General features: G+C 38.6%; 1 protein-coding gene across 3 annotated transcripts; it reads right to left on the bottom strand.

Moving 5' to 3' along the window:
* Window positions 1-3,336: 3,336 nt before the first annotated feature.
* IL1RL1 (interleukin 1 receptor like 1) lies at window positions 3,337-26,286 on the bottom strand. Of its 3 annotated transcripts, XM_042810596.1 has the most exons (12): window positions 26,156-26,286; window positions 25,329-25,461; window positions 23,347-23,417; window positions 21,453-21,654; window positions 20,978-21,146; window positions 20,729-20,891; window positions 18,737-18,805; window positions 17,036-17,168; window positions 16,794-16,945; window positions 9,835-9,975; window positions 9,048-9,206; window positions 3,337-4,889 (listed from the first exon to the last, which is right to left on the bottom strand). In XM_042810596.1, exons 3-12 carry the CDS (start codon window positions 23,411-23,413, stop codon window positions 4,543-4,545), a joined length of 1,602 nt encoding a protein of 533 aa, XP_042666530.1. In that variant the 5' UTR covers window positions 23,414-23,417; window positions 25,329-25,461; window positions 26,156-26,286; the 3' UTR covers window positions 3,337-4,542. The 3 variants fall into 3 exon arrangements, with proteins under 3 accessions (XP_042666530.1, XP_042666529.1, XP_042666531.1); XM_042810595.1 differs by lacking the exon at window positions 25,329-25,461; XM_042810597.1 differs by lacking the exons at window positions 23,347-23,417; window positions 25,329-25,461; window positions 26,156-26,286 and having other exon boundaries at window positions 20,978-21,141; window positions 21,453-21,544.
* Between the last annotated feature and the right edge of the window lie 316 nt (window positions 26,287-26,602).

Below are 26,602 nucleotides of genomic sequence, written 5' to 3'. Positions count from 1 at the left end.
TTCATTTGCTTTTGAAATACTCTGAAGTTTCTGAACTTTCAGCTGCATTGTGGAAAGCTGTGCATTTCAGCTAATGTCGTAGCTAGCATTTTGTGCCTTGTGAATGTGTGCAGAATCAAGTCTGCAGTTTTTCAATACAATTTTTAATGGAGAAGTAATAGGTTTGTAATAGCAAAGTAACTCAGCTGTGAAAATAACTACAGCTCAGTGTGGCATGGTGAAAATGCCATGATGAAAATGGAAGTTCACGCTGATATTGAAAATAGATGTTTCTGTGAAGCTCCACCAACGAGTCAGCCCTAGCTGATTACCCTTTTCCATCCACCACACATTACGGAGGTGATAACTGAAACTGTGAAACCGATCCTTTGATAAAGAGCAACACATCCAGCTCTTGTAACCACAGACTAAGATTGTTCTTTCTTCTAACTGGTTGTACTTTTAAGTTTACTTCTGCCACCTCTGCACATGAGCTACACTAATTCTTAGCTGAGCATTAAGTTATATTCCAATATTTTTTTATCATTACCTATCCCTGATGTCAGAAAGCAGGTTCCCAACTGATAATATGTCTGCAGGAGCCTCAGAAGTTTTTCAAAAGTTTTAGAATATGCAGGTTGCATGTTTTTCAAACTTCCACAGCTTCTATGGACAGCATTTGACCATCTGTCAGTGAAAACTGGGTCTGTTCAGCCTTGAGAAAAGAAGACTGAGAGGGGACCTGATCCAGGTCTATAAATATCTAAGGTGTGGGGGGCAGAATGGCGAGGCCAGACTCTTTTCAGTGGTGAGTGGAGACAGGACAAGGGGAAACGGCCGGAAACTGCAGCATAGGAAGTTCAGCACAAATATGCGCAAGAACTTCTTTACAGTGAGGTGACGGAGCACTGGAACAGGCTGCCCAGGGAGGTGGTGGAGTCTCCTTCTCTGGAGATGTTCAAGACCTGCCTGGATGCCTACCTGTGCGACCTGCTGTAGGGAACCTGCTTTGGCAGGGGGGATGATGATCTCTGGAGGTCCCTTCCAACCCCTACAATTCTGTGAAAACTTTCTCCTGATTTCTAATAAAAATTTCCCATGTTCTAAGATATCACTTGCTTTTTGTAATCCCATTCCTATGGTCCTGATAAGATCTGGCTAAGATCTGTATGAAAGGTTCTTTACCTTTCATACAGATTCCTGTAAACAGAAATATGAGATCGTGTTCTCTCCCTCAACATCCTGTGCTCTTGGAGGTGTTTCCCAGCACTCGCTCCAGTATGTCAGCTGTTGTCCTTCTTTGTCACAAAGCACACTACTGACTCAAACTCACCTCGGTGTCCACCGGGACCTACTGTCTTTACAGCAAAGCTGCTTTGTACTGTGTTGATCCCTAGGCTGTATTGCTGAGTGAGAATTTTCCAACATAGACACAGCACTTTGCGTGTGTCTGGGGTTGAACCTCGTTGATATCACTGTTCTGTTGTAATGCAAAATAGCAGCCCTGGTACTCCAATGGGTCAATAATCTCTTCTTGGATTCATTTTATGTCTGAAAATCTGCTTCTATGATGACCTGTCACATTTCCAAGGTCATTTATAAGGATAATCAGGAGTATTAGTACCAAAATTAGGTCCCAAAGGATGTCACTAGTAATTTAATGTGAGCCGAAGTTTGTGTGCTGATCACAATCTCTTGATCCAGCATAAGTTGGCCATGTCCAAACTGAATTATCTCCAAAAAGGGAATTTCAACAGCCTCTCAGGGCACCCCATGTTGGTGCTCAGTCACCACACAGTTATCATAGTTTGTATTGACAGGAGCTAGGTGTCATACCATGGAAGTTACCAAGATCTTCACTATTGACATCAAGAAGTGAACAAAGTCAAAGCTCATTCCTGTCTCTTACATGTCACATGCCAAGAAGATTCTTCTCTTCCTTTAAAACATAAGAAGGTGAATTCTCAGTGTCTGATTCTGAGCTGAGGTACAGCTTCTGTGTCTATTTCTAACAGTATTCTTTATTTGATTTCTAGTTGTCCACAATCTTTTGGTAGCTGTTCATCCACTAGATGTCATACTGACTCTTCTCAATTAATGAAAGCAAATTGGTTTCCTGATTCACTTTTTCAGTGGTACCAAGAATAGGGAAGCATAGGGCAGAAGTTAAAGGGCATTAAATCTCTAGGTGAAAGTTCTAATTCTACAGCAAATTTGTTTTTCGCTGTTTAGTTTAAGTTTTGAGCATCTGAAGATTTGTGAGCTTTTTACAGAGACATAAGAGATTTTTACACAGCACACACTTTCTTTTCATTATTCCAGATTGCATGGTGTAGTTTCTATGTATCCAAGAAAATATGAAATACAAAAAAGCCAATTTAGGTACTCACTAACTTGTGTGTGTTATAAAAGAGTACCACAATTCTACAGCTGTGATAATATTTGTAGAAAGATACTGAGTATCTGATTTTTCCACTAACCACCAAGGAATATAAAAAGAAGTGACAGCAACTGCATTTCTCTGCCATTACTGCAGTCACATACTCATCTCTAGGCTCAGTAAAAGGTTTTTGCTACTCTCAGAGTTTACCCCTTTTCTTTCTTTAAGGGAAGGTAAACAACATTTAGAGTTCTTGAGCACTTCTGGTATTATTTCCTTGTATTTTCTTTTTGTTAGCCACAAAATTTGATGCAAAAGAATTGCCACCACAAGAGCTGATTGCTGGGTTTATTTTTCACCATTCCGCTCACACAGCTGGTATACAGAAGTCAGTAAGATATCCCCTGATTTTAGACAGCCCAGTTCTTTGTTGTCACCCTGCATTTCCCCATTGTACCTTCTCTTCCACTTCTCCTTCTCAGCTCCAAAATTCAGTTATAATCATTCCTTCCTTCCCACTTACCATCCTTTCTTCCTTCCTTGTAAGTGCTCAGAACACACATTCTATTAAAAACTGATTTTGTCTTTGTCTTGAAAGAGAATATTTTGTCCTCATTGGAAGTTGCTGTAAAAGATTTTCATAGTGAAAAGCAGCTGGGCACCCTGCCTGTATACATGCCTTAGTACTAGTATTCTTTCCATGGGAAGAAATTGTACTGTGGCAAACGTTTAAACCCTGACTAAGTCTGTAATAAACCAAATCTCTTTGGTGGGCACAAATCCATTCTGTGGAGCTTCCCAAGAGACGGTGATGTGTATCTAGAGAGATCTTTAGGAACGAGTCCTAGTACTGAATATGATCTAATGAGAGAGTGATAAAATACAGCATTAAATGCTTTACAGTTGTGGTGATGTGAATAATCAATACATGAGCACTTGAAAATACAATAAATCAGAGAAAAGCTGGTTCGCTTCCATTGTCTTTTTAATGTCATGTTGAAAAAATATCAACGCATATATTTGACATAAAGTCTTCCTACTCCAACAGCCATCCATAAATCTGAAATTCCATACTCAATAAAAATCTACACTGTACGATAAAAGGATGTGGTAGCATAAGACATTCTAATTTTCACTTTTCGAGTCCATCTCTATAGTTAACTGAAGGTCAAAACCAGGTCTTCTCTGACTAAAAATAATAATCTGTATTTAAGAACCTAAAAAGATTAAATTTCCCAAGGATATATGCACTAAAACATGCTTTGTTCATACATTCCTGCACTCAGAAGAGATTTCATTCTGACCTTTGCATCTCAGGATATTCTCTGTCAGAACAAAGGAATAAGATCAAAGAAGGGGGAAGAAGAGGAATACTGGCAATTATAAAATTGCAGTGAGTCTCTATCAGTAGCTTAAATGAATGCTATCAATGTACAAAATAGTAGCATGGACTATCATACTTGATAGATCTAAAATACTGCTACTTATAAGAATTTAAATATGTAGCAGCTTTCAAAACAAAATCACTTTTGATGTCTCTATAAAATAATTTCTCCTTTTGTGAGTTTCACTTTTATGTGTGAATATATTTAATATATAGTGGTCGATCAGTATGTGTACATTTTCCTTTAGACTGCATTTCTAATAAATGCTGTATTCACATTAGTCTCTAAAGAGCCTCTCTTGAAGCATCCCTGCTAAGGAAAGATTAAATTTCATGGTATGAGTAATACTACTGAATCAAAAAGGAACACATGATGGATAAAGTGAAGAACACAACATGATAATTTCCAATCAAATAGGACAGAAGGCATTTATGTTTGATCCACTGTATTAGAAAGATAAAGTAAATCTACAGAATATTCAGAACCAAAAATTCAGCAATATATACAAGTATGTATAGGAAGGGCATGGGTAGATTCTGTTTCCTGTGATGTGCAAAATTCTGTTGTCTGCCTGGAATGATTCACTTACAGAGTTCTCAAACCTCAACAAAATTCCCTCAGCTCCTAGACCTGCTCCATTCATTTCCCTTATCGTTACTCAACCGGGTGGCTGAAAGATGTGGGGGGAAAATGCAGACATATGTCCAGGCTGCAAAATAATGTACCTACTGATAGCAAAAAGAAAATCATACACTGATGGTTCAACTTGATGAAGTACCATTTTCTTGGGTAGACTGCTCACCCAGCATTAGCTGGGTCTGAGGATCTGAATGTCACTGGCATGTGGTACCTCACGTGTTTCCAGAACTTTGAATTGGATGACTGTGGGTGCACAGTGTGCTGCTCTTTCCATTTGACAGTACCTTGACGCTTGATGATGTACCTAAGAGATTCCTGAAGATTCTCATAAGTCCCCATCTTCTCCATTTCCAGTAGGATCACCTTTGTATCATTTTGAATGAGGGCATTGTATAAAGCAATATGTTGATCATAGTTAAGTTCTTGACAGTTAATCAGCTGCTGTGTGAGAAGGATGATCAACCGTCTGCTCTTCTGTATCCTCTTCTCAATTGCATTCGCTTTATCTAGTAATGCACACAAAAATCCAGTAAGACTATGAAATTTCCTTCATAGTCACTATATATGTGTAGATGCTTCATTTCGTTTATTCTGTAATTAGAAATAACCTTTGTATCACTTCTGTCAGGTACAGTTTATACGTTAGGGAAAAAAAAGGCTTAAAAATCTCACAGTAATCAAAGTTTTCTTTCAGGTGTTTTCTTTAGTTGAAATCTTAATGTTTGCACTGCTCTTAAGATCTGTGAGGAATTTCTAATTCAACTGGTCAAGTTCAGTAGCTCTTGCACCGTATTTGTGCTTGAACAGTAATTTCCGTCTAAGAAAGTATGTTCTTAAGTTTTGGGCTTTACGGATTGATCCTGGAGTACTTACATATGAAGACTAGTCTTTTGGAGACCTCATTGTGGCCTTCCAGTAATTTAAGGAAGCATATAAACAGGAGGGGGAATGACTGTTTACAAGAGTAGATAGTGATAGGATAAGGGGGAATGGTTTTAAATTGAGACAGGGGAGGTTTAGGTTAGATATTAGGAGGAAGTTTTTCACACAGAGGGTCGTGACACACTGGAACAGGCTGCCCAAGGAGGCTGTGGATGCCCCATCCCTGGAGGCATTCAAGGCCAGGCTGGATGTGGCTCTGGGCAGCCTGGTCTGATGGCTGGCCTTCCTGCACATAGCAGGGGGTTGAAACCAGATGATCATTGTGGTCCTTTTTAACCCAGGCCATTCTGTGGTTCTATGATTCTGTGATGTCAGTGGCTTACTTCTAAGAAGCTTGTTTTCCTTTAGAGGGTGTACTAATATCCCTGAGTTATAGAATGCTGATTTATATGCAAGCCTGTGCAGTGGGCTGGCATCCGCTCAACATTCATACATCAGCATGACTAAAGGTATTTTGCTTTCCCTCCGCGATGTTAGAGACAGCTGATCAGTCACAATTAGATCTGTGGTGTTGTGTGTTGTACTTAGAAACCTCAAGAACTGGCACACTGTGGGAGAAAGTTCTAGATAAGGAAGGGTAAGGAAGATAACCCCATGAATGACTCCTCTGACCTATTTATTGATGATGAGAGCATTTTCTGCTGACAATTTGCCTTTCTTTGAGGTTCACTGTCTCTAATTCCTGTCATTTTCTTTTTTTTTTTTCATTAGATTTCCATAGTATTAGAATAGATCATTTGGAAGATGAGAAAAACTAAGATCAGCAGCTATTTGTGTATATTTAGTTTCCATAACTGTAAGGGTTTAAAAATATGTATTTAACGGGTTTGAAGTGCAGTCCACTGAGCTCAAGACTGAAAGATGATGCAACTTGGGGAGGTATGTAGTTCTGCATTTGGATTTCTGATGCCACACTTGTGGCAATGTTGAGGATAGGACTGCAAATACTTCAACAGTAGAAATCATTATAACATATCTTGTGGATATCAGAAGTTATATGATTTCAGAAAGTGGCAGAAAGCAATGTGGAATTAAAACAACAACAAAAAAAAAAATAAAAAGAAAGAAAAACATCAGCTGTTACAAATAGAAATTCCAGCATCTGAAGTCCACAGATTACTGGGAAAATGCACTAGATGAAATATCATATAAACCTGCCCTGTTTTTAAGCTCTTTTCCAGTCATTTGCCAATGATCACTGCTGATGGTAAGACACTTGGTTGCATAAAACATTCATCCAGTGAAGTATGATTATTGTTATGCTATTTTCTCATGTTTCTGTCTATTACTGATACAGCAGCTCTGGCATCACTTAGATTCTGTGTCAAGGAAAGTGGCTGACAAGACAATGAGACTGTGAAAAGAGTGGAACAGAAGGTAATGTTGGTGAAACCTCTTGGTTTTGGTTTGTTTTTGTTTTTGTTTTTGTTTTTTGCAAACTTGTTTTTGTACTTTCCTGGGCATCTGTTAAGTTGTAAAAAATTCCCTAACTATAAAACTAGAAAACAAAAAAACGTAACTTAAGGAAAACCAGTGGGAGTCCAACAGCTATACAGCACTGTTTATCACTTGAATTCCTTGTATTGGTTTTCATTACTAGAACAGCACAAAATTAAAGCTCTCTGGAACCAAGAGTCATAAACAATTCTTGAAACAATAATTCCATTTTACATCCTCACTGCATTTTTTTATTTTTCTGGAAATACACATAGTTTTACTGGGAAAAAATATGATTCACCAGATGGTAATTTACATTTTCAGGAAGGATCACAATACCTCCAAGTGGCATTTGCTGTAAATACTCCTGATTTACTCTGTGGTTGGCATATTTTAATTATAAAGTTTGGGATTTGGAAATCTGGCTCAAGATCAGAAGGTAATCAAGAGTGGGGAGTTTGGTAAATTAAATATGTCTGAAATCAGACAATTTTTAAGCGCTCTCCACGACAGACTGATTCTGAACAGCTTTTCCACAGAACTGGAAACATTTTGAGGCATGAAAGTGGACAAGAAAGGCAACTGCAGACGGCAGGGAACGTAAGCATGGAAAGGAAAAGGACAGTGGTCAGTGCCAGACAGGGAGGGATGTCTGCTGCTTTGATGGCTGTGAGTGAACTTGGTCTGGCAGTTGACACCAGCAATACTCTCCCTTACCAAGTTAAGAAGACCAAGAGGCGCCAAGAGGTGCCTTGGCCTAGAGTTCACGTGTTGGAGGAGGAACCAGGTCCCCTATCTGCTAGTACCTAGGACTGAAGAGAGGGAAGGGAGGTCTCTGTGGTGCCAGACAGCAATGTCCCTCGGGCTCATGCTGGGATATCTATGCATTTGTGCTTAATACTGTAAAAAAAAAATAATAATTCAACCTTTTCATTGTTGTCAAAATTAGTTTTGTTGATATAGTTGACACCAAATTTATGATAGTTGTAATTCTGTAATTGTTCAGAAATTTTTAATTTCAAAATTATAAAAAAATCTGATAAAATCAAATGGGAAAAATATGTATATAAAAACTTATTGTCCTAGACAGGCTTAGTGAGTCTTCATTGTGCTTGGGTTACAAGCATCTACTAATGCATTTGCAGACTGAAAATGTCTTGGTTTTCAGCCAACATAGTAGAGCCCCTGTTAGTTGCACAGTTTGTACTTCATTTGCGTGCTATGCTCTGTTTTCTCCAGGAAGGTTGGAGAATAGTGTCCCATAAGAGAATACTGCCCTGAGCAAACAATGGCATATTGTTTTGCCATTTGCCATATTTCTGAGTTTCATTGGTCTGGATCAGGTGGGTGAGGTATAGTCTGCCTCAGCAACTCTTGCAGCTGTCATTCTCATTGCAGTGGCTTTCCTCAAGGCCAGGCAGAACTTTTCTTATTCTCCAGAAAATAAGAACATCAGTAATCTTGGCTCAGCTCTGAGCAGATGAATCATACCTGGCCCAATGCAGATGATTTTGGGTATGTTTAACTCAAAATGAGATATCTTTGGCTTCATGCCTCTTTTCTGATAAAAAAAAAGAACATCTGGTCCATAGAGCACCAGAGCACAAGACACACAGATCAGCTCTGGTGGAAAGTAGATAGCACCTAGATTACAGCTGATAAGAGAGAAAGCATAGAGATGTCCACATGAAAATTAACACTGATTAATTAACAAGATTCCACTTCAGAAAACAAGGAACTGGATGTAAAGAACGCAGAATGTCTCTTGAATTAGCACTGGGAATTGTATGAAGTGAAAGTAGGTCACCTTGTTATACAGAAGCTTAACTTCCTGTGATTTTAGCACCGTTGCCACAGGTTGAAAAACCATGAGTGATAACAGCAAGGTTAATTACTCAGCTCGATTTGTGGTTCTTCTTCTCTTCAGTGTCTTGTAGACCTACTCATGCACGCTTTGTCCAGATAGAGGCAATGCGGACTGGCACTGTCCGAACAGCAGGTATACATCTGAAAGAATCACTCTCTGGGTCACATTTCCTGCATCACCCAAGAAGGTGATAAACAATTCGTGCTGCACCCTATGGCTTGCTTTTCTTAGAACTTCAACGAGCACAGAGTGCTGTTGTGTCACCCTGCCTGACACATCAGACACAGCAGCTGCTGAGATGAGCAACCCGCTCAGGAATGCAAAGGGACCTCCTTCCCTCCACCACTTCAAGGGTCTAGAAACACAGCTTGCTCCAACGCAATAAATAATGCAGTGGATTATCTAATTTGAAACTTACCTTCTCCAGGATATGTATCTCTGCCATAAATGCATAATTTATAGCCACATTTATTTTCCAGAATATCTGGCATAATTTGGTAAACAAAATATTCTACAAAAGTAGCTTCACTGGTGTGGCTCCGGGGGTAAATAACATAGGCATCATATATCTTCCCATCTGCAAGGCAGAACAAGAGGAAAGTATATTAAGTTAACATGAATTAGAGCAGTCTATTGCAAAATAGATCTAAGAAGATTGAAATAGATCTAAGTAGATCTTGCTGCTAATCATAATGAGTTACATCACTGAATGCATCTTTGGAAATTAGAGTGTACACATATTTCCATGGTTAACTCTTACGTCCTATGCACTCGCCACTTTGGAGAATCTGACCATCACAGTGTGAAAGATGTATCTCCAATCACATAGAGTAAGGATTCGGTGAAGTGGAGATGAGGATCATCAACTGTTATTTCAGTAGTATAACAAGGCTCTTAAATCAGATTTTCAATGTCATTCAATGTTTCTTTGCAAAAAAACAATTTTGTGTGTATTTGGTTTTAAAAGTGAAAACAATATTGAATTCATTGTGTATGTAACACCTCACTGTAGAACCAAGGCAAAAAGTGAATACAAGGCACTACCAGAGCTGTTGGTTCCTTCTTATATAATGATTGCAGAAGTCATGAAAAAGGAAGGATTGGGCTCAGCTGGCATGTAAGTTAGTAAATAGCTATCAGATTTATCCGTTTCCATGATTTGTTTTTTCCTTTTATTTTAACTTCCTTGTGCAATGCTTACTCACCATCCTTGACTGAATAGGCCTGAAACAAGTCCCGATACAACAGGGTGATATCGACTCGGAAGGACTGATACAGTACAACAGAGACTGCTACTGACATTAACAGAACTAGAAATCCAGCAATCATGAGGACATTAGGACCTGCTGCAAAAACAAAAAAAAAACAAAAACAAAACAAAACAAAAAACACACACACCAAAAAAAGAGAAATGAAGCGTTAGCTGCAGCCTTAGCTTCTCTTATCTTCTGCTGTGGCTTTAAGGAGTTTACCCTGATAAAACTCTTTCCTTCCCCAGCTGATATATCCAGCACAGAGGCCTGTTGCACCTCTGACGTAGAAGCATACTAGACAACACATACTGAATATCCACGTGTGTTGATCCTAAGTGCACTGAATACCACAGCTGGCAATGATGTCTGTATTTTGTAACATGACCAGCTATGATGTTAAAGCATTTTGCAAGGCAGCTGAGCCCAAGCCTGACAATAGGAAACATCCACACAGGGGCAAGCAGAGGCTTGAGCGTAGTTGCACAAAGAGAGTGCAAAGAAACTTGTGCAAATAATAAAATCTGCAAGATAAGATCAGAGTATGCAAAAAAAAGCCTCAGGAAGACAGAGTGAATCTGGCCATAAAAATAAGATAAATTACACCAGAAGCAGAGGAGGCTCCTTTCAGAACAAGGAGTATAAAGTATCAATGACAAATAAAGAAAACTGGGAAGAAAGGAGTAACCCATTGTGATTCCAGCTTCTCTCATGGAAGAGCTCTTGAATCTGATCACTTCAGACTCAGAGGTGAAGACTATCAGGGACAGCCATCATCATCTCTGATCAATCATATGCGTACAGTTTAGGATAAGATTGTGATTATCACTCTTTGAGGAAGCTACATTTCTGTAGCAGTCCATAGAGCTATGTTCCTATATTTGCACATTTGTCTTCTTGTTCTGTGGTATATATAGCAGAAGACAATCTAGATACGCATAGCTTCTAGATGTCATCTAGTTCTGCTGCAGCAAGAGATGATGGGAGGCAGAAGCAAGGTCATTTTGTACCTTCTCCAGCCTAGAAAACAGAAAGCTGTAATGATCCACAGATTATTACAGCCACAGAGCTGAAGAAATTTTTTACCTGTGTTCTGGATGTATTGAAGTCACCCAGACTCAGTATTGAAAACACTGTGAATTCCAGATAACCAAGTTTGAAATTGATATATCAAAGAATGCAATAGCAGTTACACACACAGGATGCATTATTCCTTTGGATGGAAGATTAAAGTTAATTGCTTTACAGAAGAAGTCTACCCCAAAGCAAATGAGAGAGACCTAATTTGATTCCTTGTGATTTTAACATGTAAATTCAGAGCAGTTCCATGTACAGTTTTTCTCTGACTGACAAACCAGTTAACAGAGTTCCATTTGTAGCCCACCTTATTTATCTACTTATTCCAGTCCATTGTCATAATTCATCGTCCTATAATTGCAGTAACAAATGATTTGGAGACTTTTCCAAGATTTTCTATTATTCAGATCACTGAATTAGCTTGGATTAAAAAAATATGTGGCCTCAGAAGAGTCAGAGTGGGTGATGGAGTTTAATCCCGTAGAAATGCATGTGAGAAAGAACAGGTTTGCATCATATTTGCATAAAGGAGCCCACCTATGTATTTGTTTTAGTTCAGTGTAGCAAACATAGCAATTGCCTGATGCGGTACCCTGCTTCTGAGTATTAGTAGAACCATGTATCCCTTCAGCATTACTATGGAGTTTTCGGCACGCTTCACAGCATCTCAGCTAATGGAGTATGCTTACATGTACTGGTACCATATAAACCCAGACAAGCCTTATGTCTTCAGATCTGGAATCAGATTTCCAGGTCTTTGCCTCCCTCTGTCTGTGAAAGACAAAGTACGCATGGCTGCAGCAGCAGCAGGCCATTCACTGGCAGCTGAGGAGCTGATTGTTAGAGCATCCCCAAGAGCCAAGTCCATTTCCTCTACAAAAAAGGCAGCAAGATGGACTGGAACTATTGGCAGACTGTGTGAAGCCAGCAAATTCCAGTGGAAGGCACTGACCTTTACAACCAAAAAGCAATTATAGAGCTTCTCTTGGACTCGTCCTGATTGAATGAAATAAGATAAAATGCTTGACAGTGAAAAGCCTCTTGTATTAAAATTAACAGACTCCTGAGTTTTGCAAGAGATCATAAAATCATCAAGGTTGGAAAAGATCTCTAAGATCATCTGTCCAAACACCTTCAACAAATCTTGTCCACTAAAGCATGTCCCTAAGTACCACGTCTACTCATTTCTTGATCATCTCCAGGGACAATGATGAATAAGAAAATGCACTGTGGAGGAGATAACCTTAAAGAAATAGACTCTGGGAAATGATACTGAAAAGCTAGATAAACAAAGTGCTTCCAGGTGTATTTACTACTTCACTTAGTAGGAAATGAGGCAACTCCAACAGTGTTTTTAGACTCTTTCTATTTCTTTCTTTCCCATTTAATGGGAGAAAGAAACATCCAACCATGAGGCATCTATCTGATGAAGAATACTCTTACCAGAATTAAGAGATCGGGAAAAAAAGACATTCCAGTAAGATCAAAGTAGACAAAAAAGCCAACCAGTTTCCTTCATAGCAAAGTTGGCTATTTTGTAGTTTTGTGATTGCATCACATGATGCCTACAAAGGAACTTTGTCCGTGTTCTAATGTTTGGTTTGATCCATAAACTTGGAAAACCTCTTCCATGACCTACTGAGGATTATCCAAGGGACAGAGATGGTCTTTTTTTTATTGTTTCAGTTGTCGACCCTGGACTTGCCACAACCTTACAGATACTGTTCTAATATGTCAAGCATTTAGAAAGCAAACATAAAAGGAAACAGGTTCCAACAACAACTTCGGCAGAAATGAACCTAAAAGGAGCTGTTTATTTTTGGCTTTACACTGATTAGACCAATTCTGAAAAAAAAATGATAAACTTCCTGAGCTTGTAAAACTTGTATTGCTTCAGATCAAAACCTCCACTGGAGTCTTCCTGGAAGAGCAGGTTCAGTTCCCAGTATGACTGACTCAGCCTCTCATTTCTCTGGAATAAATCAGATATGGGGCAGTGGCCAGAAGCAACTTTTGGAGGCCTTGAACAAGGGTGATCAGATCCTGCTGTTCCATTTAACTTCACTGCAATGTTTAGTGGCAGAGAGTTCACAAACTGACTGTCATTTAGTAGTGTTTATTTAAATTCAAGTGCAATGAGAACACAGAACCATCAGCTCTCAGGAAACAATATTTGAGACGCTAGGGAAAACAACCCAGAAAAGAACATTTGAAAGCTTCTCCTGACAGATGCAGGGAGAGCTGCACCTTTTTGTAAGTTCTTTGGCTTCTAAAGGGAACACACTTTCAGACAGTAAAAGTATAGATCTGGGTGTGGAATTCCTGCCCACACCTGTCTACTGAAGATGATCTATAATGTCAGCAAGAAATAACTTTGAGGAAAAAGAGGTCTGGTGTGCTGGGCTGAACTGGGTTAGAATGAGTGGAATTTGGGTCATTCTAAGAACAGAGTGTTCACTCTGGAAGTGTTTGTGGTCCTCCAGGTACTTTTCACTTTCTTGCAGATGAGAACTGATATAAGACAACGCTTGTAAGTCAGACCTATGAAACACAATCATCAGCTAGCCCAGAGTGAAAATGAGGAAGCTGGTGGTGGTTTAGATATTAATAAAAAAGTGGCACTTGGGAGATATTCTGACAGCCCCTGTATCTCTGAGAAGGCAGATAAAGGTAATGCTGAAGGCAGGTTCCTGTTCCTTTCTGCTGGTAGAAGGAGTTGACATTTCCAGTGTTTTTCCACTTGCTGTGGACTCACTACCAGAGTCTTTGTTGCCTGGTGTTCAGAAAGACTTGCTATATCCTCACCAGGAAAAGAGGAAGAAAATATAATGGAAAGACATCACAAATTCCTTATGCTGACCAGAGACTGACACCATGTAAAAAGTTACACAGATGATCTCTGAGATCATGAGATGATGTGTCTTGTGGCAAAGATGCAATGTAAAGTATGGGATGATCATCATCTCTGGAATTAAATATGGGAGCATAGAACTAGATGAGCTGGAGGAAGTAAAACAGCCTGTTTCACAGGCTAATTCTTTAGGTTTACTTCCAGAAGTGTTACGAAACATTAAAAAATGTGTGGTGTTCTTTTGTTTTGTTTTTTAAAGTGTTGGTGAAGAAGACAAAAGATACCAAGCAGTCTTGGGCAAAGAGAAGAGAGAAAGGATGGGAAATAATATTGAAGGAAGGGTTTCATATTGACCAGGGATGGTCAAAGTCTATGCAAGAAGAGAAAAAACAGAGAAAGTTTTTCCTCAGCAGGAGAAGTAGCAGCCTCTCAGTGTAACAGTGTGTAGTTTGAATACCACCAAATCACACCAAGCACTGCGTTACTCCCGAAAACTGAGGTACTTGGGTCATGCTGCTCATTTCCAAAGAATCATACGAACACAGAAGCATTGAGGTTGGAAAAAAATCACCAAGATCATCAAGAGCTTCTCTTAGCAGCACTTATCTCCTATTTAAAAACACAAGTAAAAACAACAACAACAACAAAAACAACCTTGGGACATACTCTTTGTTCATCATACTGCACTTCTCTTCACACACATATATGAACATATAAATAAGTGCACAGCACACATCCTGAATAAAACATACACATTTTTCCCTGTGCTTTGTCAGTGACATTCTTTCCTGGCAATGTGAAGGAATGTTTTTTGTTTGTCATAGAGACAAAAGCAAACAGCTCTCACCACCGTTGGCTGTGATAGAAGCTTTTCACTCCTCTCTGGCAATCCTTCATTCTCATGTGGATGGCAATTGTTATCAAAGCAATCTAACAAAACCAGCCATAAAGATACTGCTAACAATGAGCTAGTACTCGCAGTACTTGATTATGACTCAGAGTGTTAGATTTAATCCCTGGCTTCCTTGGAAAATGCCTTGTGAGCCAAATCATTCATTCAGCACGTTTTTGATGACTGTAAGACTGAAGCAATTCAAATACAGTAACTCTGGTGCAGTTGCCTACAGCATCTTCGCTTTTTCCCTTAACCTGTCATCTCTGCTGCTATTTAGCTAGTTCATAAAATGCCTCCAAAAGTGATTAATTTCAGTAGTAAATGGAACAACATATACAGATCTCTTACTTCCTATCACAGATTTGTGCTACAGAGAATAACAATGCAATCCAAACTAAATGCTCTGGGGAAAAATTATCAGAACATAAAGCAGGAATGTGTGAAAAGCACACTGATGGACAGCAGCTAGGAGATGTGAGTTACACTGCGGGAAAAACAAAGGAACAACCATAGACATATTTTAAAAAATAAAAATCTGTGTTGTTTTTTTTTTTTTCATTAAAAACAAAAAGAAGCAAAAAAGAAGAGTACACATTTTTATTTCACATTTACAAGATGTGAGGCACAAGGAATCCCTGAGGCATTTTTATTTTACTCAGAGGCAAGCTATCATTGTTTTAGCACAAAAATGCTATGAGAGGAACAAATGAAGACAACTAAAGCAGAGCACTGCCATTTCTGGATTTAGCCTTGCTCACATCAGCAGTGACGAGCAGCAGAAGCAGGCATCTTGACAGTAGCAGCAACAGGGAGAAGGGGATAGACATCCACACAACACAGGCAGCAACAAAGAGCTTTCCTGAACATTTACTGAGGACCTATGGATAAAAACAAAATAAGGTTTGTGTGAAGCAGAAATGAGGTTTAATGAATCACTTCATGAACACAAAATACTCATTCCCTTCCCTCATCTAGTTTGCAATATGGGGCCAGTAAGTGTTTTCCATTGCTTGCCCTACAGCTAACAGGAAGTGTTACTTAGTTTCCTTCCCCTTCTTTGCAAGAACATTCCCACAAGCATTCCCATAGATACTTCATCACAGTGCTGATGCGCTCTCAGCTTCCGGAGAGATGCTAAACTCTCACTCACCTGGCAACATACAACCAAAACATTCCCTCTCACACTCCTCGGGGGAATTCTGGGATGTCCTCCTCGTGATGCCCCCTACTCTGCTATAATCCACCTACAACCTTTCTAATCTCAGCTGCAAGGAAATGTGTCTCTATTTGAAGACAGTTATGAACAGTGAAAAATACTGCAAGACATGTAGCTATGCAAATCCTGTGATCGGAATAAACTGTATTTTACTCTTACCACCATTCTCTCATAGAAAATGAACCCCTCTTTAAGGGCTTTGCGGTTTACTCTCAAGACCTTTGGTGGCTCAGCACATTTAAAGGGATAACAGAGGAAACCACTGACCACCATTTCTGCCAGAAGATTCAAATGCTGTGGTGCATTTTGGGGATCTGACCATCCCCATTAAGGAGTCCTATAACAGATAAAGACCATCTCAGACCCCACCATTTACTGAACTTAAATGTTCTTTCTCTGTCAGAAATGACTGGAACAATGAATTTAAAAATGAAGCTGAGAGGAAGCCTTCAAAGCGTTACTCACACACTGTGTGGCACACAGTAGGCACAGTGATGTTCATGGGGAATGAACAGGAATATCCTAGAATCAGGGTATGCTTGTCACAGTGCACCATCCTACTATTCATACTTACTCTCTTGTTGAAATGTTGCCCTCCCCCAGCAAGATACCATCCCCAAGGCTGCATTTACCCCAAGGCCTTTCACATGGGAATGAAGCCACAAGAGTTTTGCCTCTGACTTCAATATGTAGGGAGAAAGCAAATTGTTTTTTCCTTCTTTCTGGAAGAAACTTTCATACTACAGGAAAATAATAAATAAAATGAAAGAAATAAAAGAAAAATGGGATGACATAAGCGGGAAAAAATAAAGTCACCAACAACTTTCTAACAGTGAAGTATGCGAGAGACATTATGAAACAAAATTTATCCTTACATTTTTCTTTGAGTCGTAACGTCACCGTGCTCCTTGTGTTTCCCATTTCATTCATTGCTACACATGAGAAACTTGACTGCAAATCTGTATGTTCTATATTACTGATGGTCAAAGTTGCCTCTCCATAGTACTCTTGGTGCTGTCCTTCAAAACTAACAGTGAGAGAAAAAGAAGTGGTACTGGTTGCTGTTAAGAATAATTTGCACAGAAAGAAAAGGTCATTACATATTATATGCACTTACTAAATAATTTCTTGATGAATTTTTCCTTCATCTGCATATTCTGCTGGCATCTCATTCACATCCCACGTGACAACAGCTATAGGCTGTTTCTTAATCCCCAACCGGGCCTGACATTTCAGAGAAAAAGCAGCACCTAATCAAGATTGATGAAAAAAAAGAATAAATTTATTTTTCTCATAGTACCTTTTTCTACAAATCTTCATACCACTTTTGAGTTTTGCCTTAGCAATTTAGGCACTTCCTGAGTTAAAGCGCAGATCATGAGTCAAGGGAGTGTCTTGAAAAGAAATACTAAAAGGATATTTGAACAAAATATCTAATACATTAACAGAGACTACAAAATAAATTATTTATATATAAAGCTCTGAAGGGAAAACAGACATTACTTGTGATGCTATTGTAATCAGCTATTGTAATCAGCTATTGAGAAATATGGGAAATAAATGCTGTCTTGCATATAGGCATACATGGAAATAGTGTAATATAATTTTCAATATACAGTATTTATCATAAATTTTATTTGCAGATTCTTATCTTGGATTTTATTCAAGCTGGAAAAACTAGAGAAAAACAGGATAAAATTAAAACAGGAAATTCTTCTTATGCATTTGTTATCAGGAAATATTTATTCCAGAAATAAGAGTCACTGTTGCACTGAAATAAACATAATTAAAACAATTTAAAGATTTCCACATTAACATGCATCAAAACAGGGCTTAGGTAAGCTTAAAAAATCTTATGATTTACATCCTGAATTGGTACTGGGGAGTATGGAGAAATCCCTTCAATTCTGCAAACAGAAGACAGCAGAAGATGGTGCACTGTGACAAGCATACATAAGAAGTGATACAGTGTTTTCTAAATTTAGAGTATGTTTGTACCATGCATTTTGAGATTAATTATTTTCCCAGAAAGTCAGGGCATTAAAGACTAGCTATCTCCTTAAGGAGAGAGGTGCCTGGCACACTAATTCTGAGTGATAGAGAAACTGCAGGAAAGAAAAAAAGAACAGAAACGTGTTCCTATGTGGAAGTGTTTGGGCCCAGGCTCTAGTGTTACAAGTTATGAGAATGAATCTTAACCTCTGAGAACATCCATAGTCTTAAATGAAAGGAAGCTAGGTGCATGTTCCAGAACACCAAGGGCTGTTCAGCCCTCTATCTGTTGCTTCAATCCCTATCCTTTCATTCCAACAAGTATCTTCCAACCAGAGCAATCCACTCAGTGCCTGCCAGCACAGGCAGGACCAGCAAGCAGTCCCTTGCTTTCCTTCATTCATCAACAGAGATGCAGCTGTTGTGTCTGGACCAAAATCACGAGCAAGAAGTATTTCTGGTTGCAAGAATAGTCCATTCTTCCCTCTTAAGTGTATTATCAGGAAGTTTCAAAGGATTTAGTTACAGCCCTCTTTGAAGTGGATGGAAGCTGTCACACTTTCAGTTGATATGTGGTAACTGACCATATGAGTAATCCTAGTTTATCTCTGTCAAAGCAGAATAGGTTATTTAAACTTTTAAATTGCCGCTTAATTTCTAAATAGCCTATCATTTAAATATAACTTCATATCGTTATGCCTGGAATGAATTAAATCTGGTAAAAATTGTAGTGCAAAAATGTAATTAATCTTCTCCCTGAAGCTGCCGATGATCGTTAGGTCACCACAAAATGCTGGTTTAAAAACAATGGAAAATCTTTACTTACCAAGCTCCACTTCCATTACATCTTCATCTTTTGGAAATAAAATTTGAACAGGTAGAGATGAGTGCTTTGCTTTAGAGATTAAGGAGAGAAAGGAAGGATGTATTAGAAAATTGTGAAAATACATTTTATGAAGTAATGGAATTATATCAGTTTGCTATGACAGTGAACATCCCTTGTTGTTAGTGTTCAGAAGGAACATCTCCTTCAATATATCTGCATTTGGTCTCTGGTAATTATTGATATAGACAGGTCTAAGCTACACTGAAACATTTGGTTTGACTGAAGGATCTATTCCCTTTGTTGCATCTTTCCTTGCTTTTCAGACAAACTCCCATTTCCCAGTCGAAGCACACTGCTTGCTATTCTTCCCATCAAGACACTTCTGTGAATCTCGTAACCGCATTTCCCTATAAAATATTGAGGAACTTATTTAACTCCTGTTTCCCAGGCTGCTATAAAATCCACTCTTTTTATCTATCCTGTGTCTAATTTTCATTCAAGCTGGATCTTGAAGAAAAAAAAAGCCAGAGAAAGACAGTAATTTTCTAACTCTCTGACATTGCTGTGATTTTAGCTGCCAGCATGCAGATGCAGAATGTCCACTAAATTGGTGTGGATTTGCAGACCAGCAGGGGCACACATAAGAAAATATTGACAACATGTAACAATTTATTCATCCACCAAATTTATTTTAAGAGCTAGTGAAATCTCAAAGAAGTTATTGTTAGGTATTCTGAGTGCTAAAAAGTGGTGCTGACTCAATTCACCCAGTTGAGATTTCACATGCTATGTTGCAATCCTGTCTTTCTGTGGAACGATTGAAAAATAATCAAATTAGCTTTGAAATGAAGTAATCTGCCTGGATGCAAGAAAGAATTCTGTAATTTTGGATAGCTGTGTGCCAAGTAAATAAGAGTTATTTCCATTATAAACCAGAGAGAAAAAAAATTTGGACTAGTTAGAAAAGTTTTGATGAAAGCATATTCAAAGAAAAATGCAACGTGAAGAAGAGATTGTCATGTTGACCAACAGGGTATTTATCAGACAGAATTGGGGGAGGAAAGGCACGATATCTCCTAAGCTAATGTACTAGTTCTCCCTTCAGATCTCAATTCTGACCAGCTCAGAATAGCAAGAACGTACTTTTCTACTGAGGATCAGGGCAAAAACTGTAATTGAAGTTCCACAGAGCTCGGCACAGTTTCCCACAGCAAAATGTTCTGATGTCAGACCATGAATGAACTACATCTATTTTTCAAAGAAAGCAAACAAGCAAATAAAAAAACCTGTTTTTCTGTTGACCTGATTGCACAACTGAAGAACATCTTGAAGTCTGGTCAGCTGATACAATCCAGAACTGATGATTACTGGCATGTTCTTGCTCTGACTAACACCAAAAGACAAGGCCTCCCTAAGGACGCTGAATCCCAGAAGCAGCCCAAAATCTAGACATCTCAGCCATGCTGGTCACTTTCACATGAACAAAGATTACAGTGATTAGTGGGATCCATTCATTTATCATCTGTGTTCATCATTCATTTTGTCTCAGTCAACAGAAATCCAAAAGTTTTTTTTAACCAAGATGGACCAGCAGGTGTTGAGTTGTATGCCATCTGCACAACAGCAATCCAATGATTATCAGAAGATCCTACAGGCCCTTCCCTCATCAAAGCAATAGAAAATGAATTTTTGTAGCACGCTTTGAAACAGCCCCTTCACATCAACAATACATGCTATCAGTCAGCCCTACCAACCACAATATGCAACCAGGGTCATTGGAGACCACTACTGAAAGGCTGAATGTGGTTGGGTCTGAATGTAGTTCCATCTTGCTCTATTTGGATCCCCACCCACAAAATTCACCTAAAAAAATGTTGATCTAAAGTTTCATCAAAATACAGTAAGTTAACAGAAAATATTTTTCTTTTTAATGCGCAAAAGTTTCCTTTTCTTTAAGGGGACATAAATCTTTGTCATTTTAGCAAGTCTTACCTTCACTTATAAAGATCCTCGTTGCTGATACATTGAACACCTTTCCTCTGTGAGTATAAATAAACTGACAAGTATAATAACCATCGTCCTCCTTATTCAGGTTTTCAATGAAAATATAAGGATCATGCATGAAATATCTTTCTCCCTGTAGAGGTCTGCAGTCCTGGAAAATAAAGCTCTCTTTGGCTCATTGCAAATAGCTCCCACAGTGATCTGATCTACAGCTGGCACCGTCATTGCTTTATTTACCTTATACCACTGGATGATAGTAGCGTTCTCATAATTCTTAAATGTAGGACAAGAAATTTTTCCTTTTCTAGTTTCATTTGCATAAAGTATCCGGCTTGGGAAACACGTTCCTTGTTTGTATGGATGCACCTGAACATTCATTTTGCGCCCTTTTTTGCTCCCATCTGGACTTCAGAAATTGAATAAAGATCATTCAATGACAACATTATTACAGGGACTAAAATGAATACTTGTAGCAAATGTGAGTCTTGTTTTAAAAACAACTGGATGGTTGCTGTATTTCAGTTACATGTTGTTACAAAGGTCTGCTACAAAAATAATAAAAAAAAACTTTTGCATACGAAAGTTGCAGAATGGAAGTTAAATAAATTGGTGTACACCAAATGACATCATTTCCACAGATAAATGCATTTTTAAAACATGTATGATTTTTTTTCCAACTCTAATTTTATTCTCTTTCCTATATTGCACTTACTAATTTATAAGACAAGTGTAGTTTCCAGAATCCTCTAAAGAAGTTGGCAGAAACCAAAGAAGCAGTTCTTTTGAAAATACTCGTGATCCCTCTTCCTCTTCGGGAATTCTTTTCCTTGTGTCTGTGTGATACCAGCTGACTTTTGCAGATAAATCATTTTCAGGACATCTTACAACTAAAGCCTCACCTTCAATTGCATCATCTGCAAATGACCAAAAGATAAAAATCTCAGGTGAATTAAGCCTTAGACTCACTGAAGATAGAGAAGATCAGTAGGCCAGTCATGTGCCTCTGCCTTCCATCCTCAACCTTTCAGAGAAAATGTAAAGCAAATTGATTCCTGGTATATTCAGTTTGTTTTGTTGTTTTTCTGTTTTGTTTGTTTGTTTGTTTGTTTGTTTGTTTCAGGGAGATTTTGCTCTGTTTTCAATGCAGAGAAATGGGATATAGAGAATTTTTATTTACTTTTAATGGAAAAAAAGAACTACTGGCAGGAGGAAGGGTGTAGATAAGATTGTTATAAAGGAAATCCAGAAGATCTTGTCTACAGTGTTCAATGCAAAACAAAATAAAAAACCAAAAGAAAGGACCTGATGGAAAGTTGAAAAGCCATCAGAAAGGAATGAGAGAAATCGGGGACTTAGAAAATCAAATCACACACACAAAAGGAAAAGAAAGGATGGAATTGAGAGAGAGGAATTAATACTTTTTTTTTTTTTTTTTAAATATAAGTGAATGTAATACTGAAATGATCTGGAGAAACTTGAAACAGGCAATTTTGACAGAGATTTAAGTGTTGTGGTACCTGAGCAGTGAACTGGCTGCTGAAAATAAAAACTTCAGTCGGAAAGTCAAATTCCATTTTGGAGAAGATTAAAAAAGAGAAAACTGAGGAGGATGAAAACTGGATAGGACAGCACAGGAGTTACAAAAGATAAGGGAATAAGAAAATGAGACCAGGTAACCAAATAGCCAATGGAAATATCAAAAATGACATTTTGGAGGCAAATTGCCACCACCTGGCTTCAGGCATGTGGTATGCAGATCAGGTGGTGAGTATCTCTGCATGGTTAACACTTGTCTCCTGGTTCTTTCTGAAGAGATCCTTCTCCACTGACATTACATATAGCCTTACAGACCCATCTAAATTGCCCACATCAGGTATAAGTTTGCATGAACTCATCATTCTATCTGAATTCCCACCCATGAGTCCTGCATTGCCCCAAAGGAGCAACGCAATGGAAATGCAGTACTCCTCAGGAAAAAATAGAAGAGGAGGAGGAACACAGAGAAGATGAGAGGCCTAATCTAAACATAGCAATGTCAGTGAAAATTATATTGATGAATTCTTCAGCAGAATTAAGCCTCTCAGGAAATCAAATTAGCATTCATTCTGTAAAACTGGGAGTACAAGGAAATATTTAGAGATAACATCTTTCTACATTTCTCAGACAACGCAGCTCATCTGGAAAGTAGTACTACATGAGTGCTGTACAATGCAGTGTCACTGGTAGGAAATGATTGCAGGGTCAGCAGAACTGCTGCAACAGATTGCACTTGTGAACCACGCCGCTCAATGCAATTTAAGTACGCTTGCTCTTGGGGATTTTGCCCAGGTGGAGCCAGGAACAGAAGCTACTCCCAAATTCTCTCAGAGGCTTTTTCTTCTGCCTGCAGAGATGCCTAGAGCAGAAATAGAGCCTGAATTTAATGTCTAAAAAATGGACAGCACTCAGTGCATTTTAATACAAGGAGAAATAGCAACACTGAAGAGCCAACTTCCATGCTGTGATATATGGCTTGATATACACTAGCCAATTGCAGTTAAAAAAAATAATCAGGATTTGTTTGCTGAATAAAATTTATCAGAAAGAGTATTTTAAATCTGACTTACATGATTCTGATATCACGGAAGCCGGGAGGAAGATAGATAGGAAGATCAAACGTACAAACACCATCATATTTCTAAGGGGAAAAAAAAAAAAAAGACTATCAGAATATACTACTGATGTACATCTATGAGCAGACAACATCATCATGCAGAGATAAGCTGAGTCACGTGTGCTGCTCTGTGCAGAATGTATGTGTGGGTGAGTGGCAGCCCTTCTGCAGCTTTGAGATGATGCTCTTAGTTCCACGGTCAATGCAATAACTGATGCAACATTAAAACTAGTGCTATGCCTTCATTCGATTTAAGGGTGGGGAAATTTCTCTTCCATGGTGGGCCTCAGATAGAGGCCTCTTCTTTCTTGGTTGTTTCTGTTTGTTTTGTTTTTCAGGAAGGTAGATGTATTATGACATTGTCTTCACTGTCAATAATGAAAAATTGTACATTAATCTAGAAAAGGACATATTTTGGATTTGAAAATACATACCTTGGTTGTGAATTAAGCTTTCATCCAATCTAGTGTGTGGGTGCATACCACCTTCTTTCTTTTGGAAAGTGGAAGTGGAGGTACCTTCAATGACAGCTCCTCGCAGGTAAGTGCTTAGTGGCAAGAATGGAAGCAGATGAGCATCATCAACAGTGCAAACCCAAAGGGGAAAGTGAAGAAATGGACTGAAGGGTAGGTAAAGGAATGTACATTGCCCTCGTACAGTAGTAGTAGGACAGATTCTAGGACCCACTGATGTTTTCATTTGTGTCTAATTGACATGCACTGCTGTATCTAGCACCTGGGAGTATGGCTCAGGCACACTGCAGCAAGCCACTGTATCAAGGCTACCAGCTATTGATTTATGGACATTGGTCTGGATGTATTCTGTGAATATGCCAAGAGACAGTAGATAAGCAATACGCATATATTAAGGAGTCCTAAACACTTTACCATCAATAGAGCCTTCTCCTAAATGCTGTCTTTGCTTGCAGATTACAGAGCAGTGTCTGTTGCTATCAGAGGAGGAAGGAGTGATCCCACAGTGCTACAGACAGCAAACAAGTTGTCAAGAAAAAGCAAATTAGAAGTGAATTGTTATCTGTACTGCAGATAGCAAGCACAGGAGGAGTTGTGAAAAATAGGCAAAAAATGTGCAGGCAGGATAAGTACTGCCGTCACACTTACAGCAAGGAATTTTATTTCGGTGCCAAAGATTTCCAGACTAAACAAACATTGAGAGGTCTACATCTGTGCCAAGTCTGAAATTCAGAACAAACTCAAATTTGTGCTTTCTGAAACATCATTCACTTTGTACTGATCTGGAAAGCTTCTTCTTTTAGAAGGTTTAATAAACATCCTCCAATAAAACTCAGTGTTGGAAGAAAAAAGCATGAGTGTTTCAGTGTAGGTATTTGCAAGGTCCATAGAAAATGTGAAGTTTAGACCTGAAAAATCCAGCATCCCAGTAAGGCTGTTGACATGGGAAATGAATGACCACCCAGGACCTCCAATAAACAATCTGTGTGAATATCTGCTCATTTCCATTGGAGCTGGAGTAAAGTACTGCATCCAAAAATGTGCAGGCTACCGACTTATAAGAAAATCTTAGACCAGCTTCATAGATATTTAGAATTACTTTTCAGCATAACAAACATCAGCAGCTTTGTCCTGGAAGGAATTAAAGAGTTGGCCCAGGAGAGGGTTCAGTGTGAGCTGGGCCTTTGTGTGACCCAGGATACAGAGAAAATTAGTACACAGGAAAGCCCACAGCAAGAGCACAGTAAAGCATTTAGAGCAGAAGTTTTGTTTTGAGAACTTATTTCTCACACTACCAAGGAGCAAACTAGACTGGCAAGTGGGAACAGGAAGCTGATTTTCATGTATCCTGATTGTTATAAGCCAGGATCGGGATTTATTAAGCAAATAAATTTTTGCCAATAGTTCTGTTGATCTCAAGTATAACCAAATAGCCCAGTTTTAAAGGAGAATGAAGAATCACCTTGTTGTGTTAGAAGTAGCAGTCTATCAGGCTTAGCTCCTTGCTCCACCAGAGGGAACTGCTCTAGAAACGTTTCATGATATTTTTTCCAAAAGTGGATTTGCCAACAAACTGTAATGCTGTTCATGTAAGTCTATGGACATAACAAAAGTACCATGTCTTGCATACCAACAAAAATTGAAAATGCTTTTGCAATTCCTAATTTAGAAAGTTTGACATGCTTTACAACATGAAAATACCGTGAAATAATGACTGTGTGGGATGATACATTCACAGAGACTTCCCTCATTCATACTTTGAAAGATATTTCATCTCTCATCAAACCAAGAACACATTCTGACTGAAAATGAGCCACTAAAATAGTAACAGTAACTCTGATGTGATTGCAGAACAGTCATAGCAGTTGACACCTACAATAATTAAAGCTATAATCATAAAATTTAGGAAATTCAGTATTAAAATACAGCAATGGTTGCATTCATTTATAACTTATTTTTAGAAAATATTTTGAAGGAAGAAAGTACATAAATACACTAAATTGCATAGCAACTATTTTCTGGTTTTGAATAACTAACAAAATTATCTGCCAGAAAACTGAAGACAAACACATTTCTAAATACACTTCATTATGGATAAGTCCATATGTTGTTAATGTTGGATCCAAAATTATTTGTCTATCACATCAGCATATCCTATATTTGAATCTAATATTTTTTCTTGAGATAAAGAAGCACTTAAGCGAACTGAAATAAAGTTTCTTACAAAATTCTAGACAGTTTACAGCAGCATCAGTTATTATTCGCTGAATGATAAAATATTTGACCTACCTTCTGGAAATTCACACAGTAGAGAAGTGCTTTGCTCTGACCTGAGTCCTTTACTTGTACCAGATTACTGGAAATGCTTTTTAACTGGCTTCTGCAATGCATATCTGGAGGAGCAGAATTTATAGCAGCATTTGAGACACCTCCCACTGAACAGAACAGAACTTGCAAATGGCTGTAATAGCTTTCAGTGCATATCAGAGGGGGGATCTCCTAGTTCCTATCAATCAGATGTCTTTTGCCAAGGGCATCGGCTTTCTGTTAATCACAGACTATGCCACTTTATCTTGATTGTACTGCAATAAACCTGCTGACTAATTCCTGGCTATCTCACATGCCTGGGGAGAGCAAAGAAGTAGCCCTCAGCCGGCAGAGGGTGCTTTGGAACAGGTTTTGCCTGAAAACAAGTGGCAGCCTTGCTGGGGCAGCACTCCTGCAGTACAGCTGTAC

This window comes from Centrocercus urophasianus, unplaced genomic scaffold, assembly GCF_019232065.1.
Source record: "Centrocercus urophasianus isolate 14NV4802_14NV808 unplaced genomic scaffold, USGS_Curo_1.0 seq_12, whole genome shotgun sequence".
Lineage (NCBI taxonomy): Eukaryota > Metazoa > Chordata > Aves > Galliformes > Phasianidae > Centrocercus > Centrocercus urophasianus.
This window is presented reverse-complemented; position numbering and strand designations above follow the sequence as displayed.

Excerpts from the sequence above, each read along its gene's own strand:
- IL1RL1 (XM_042810596.1), bottom strand. The coding sequence starts at position 23,413 with ATGATGGTGTTTGTACGTTTGATCTTCCTATCTATCTTCCTCCCGGCT. Across the intron at positions 20,892-20,977 it reads CTATCATCCAGTGGTATAAG|GACTGCAGACCTCTACAGGG; the intron begins GTAAATAAAGCA and ends TTTATTTTCCAG. Across the intron at positions 18,806-20,728 it reads GAGGATCTTTATAAGTGAAG|CAAAGCACTCATCTCTACCT; the intron begins GTAAGACTTGCT and ends TAATCTCTAAAG.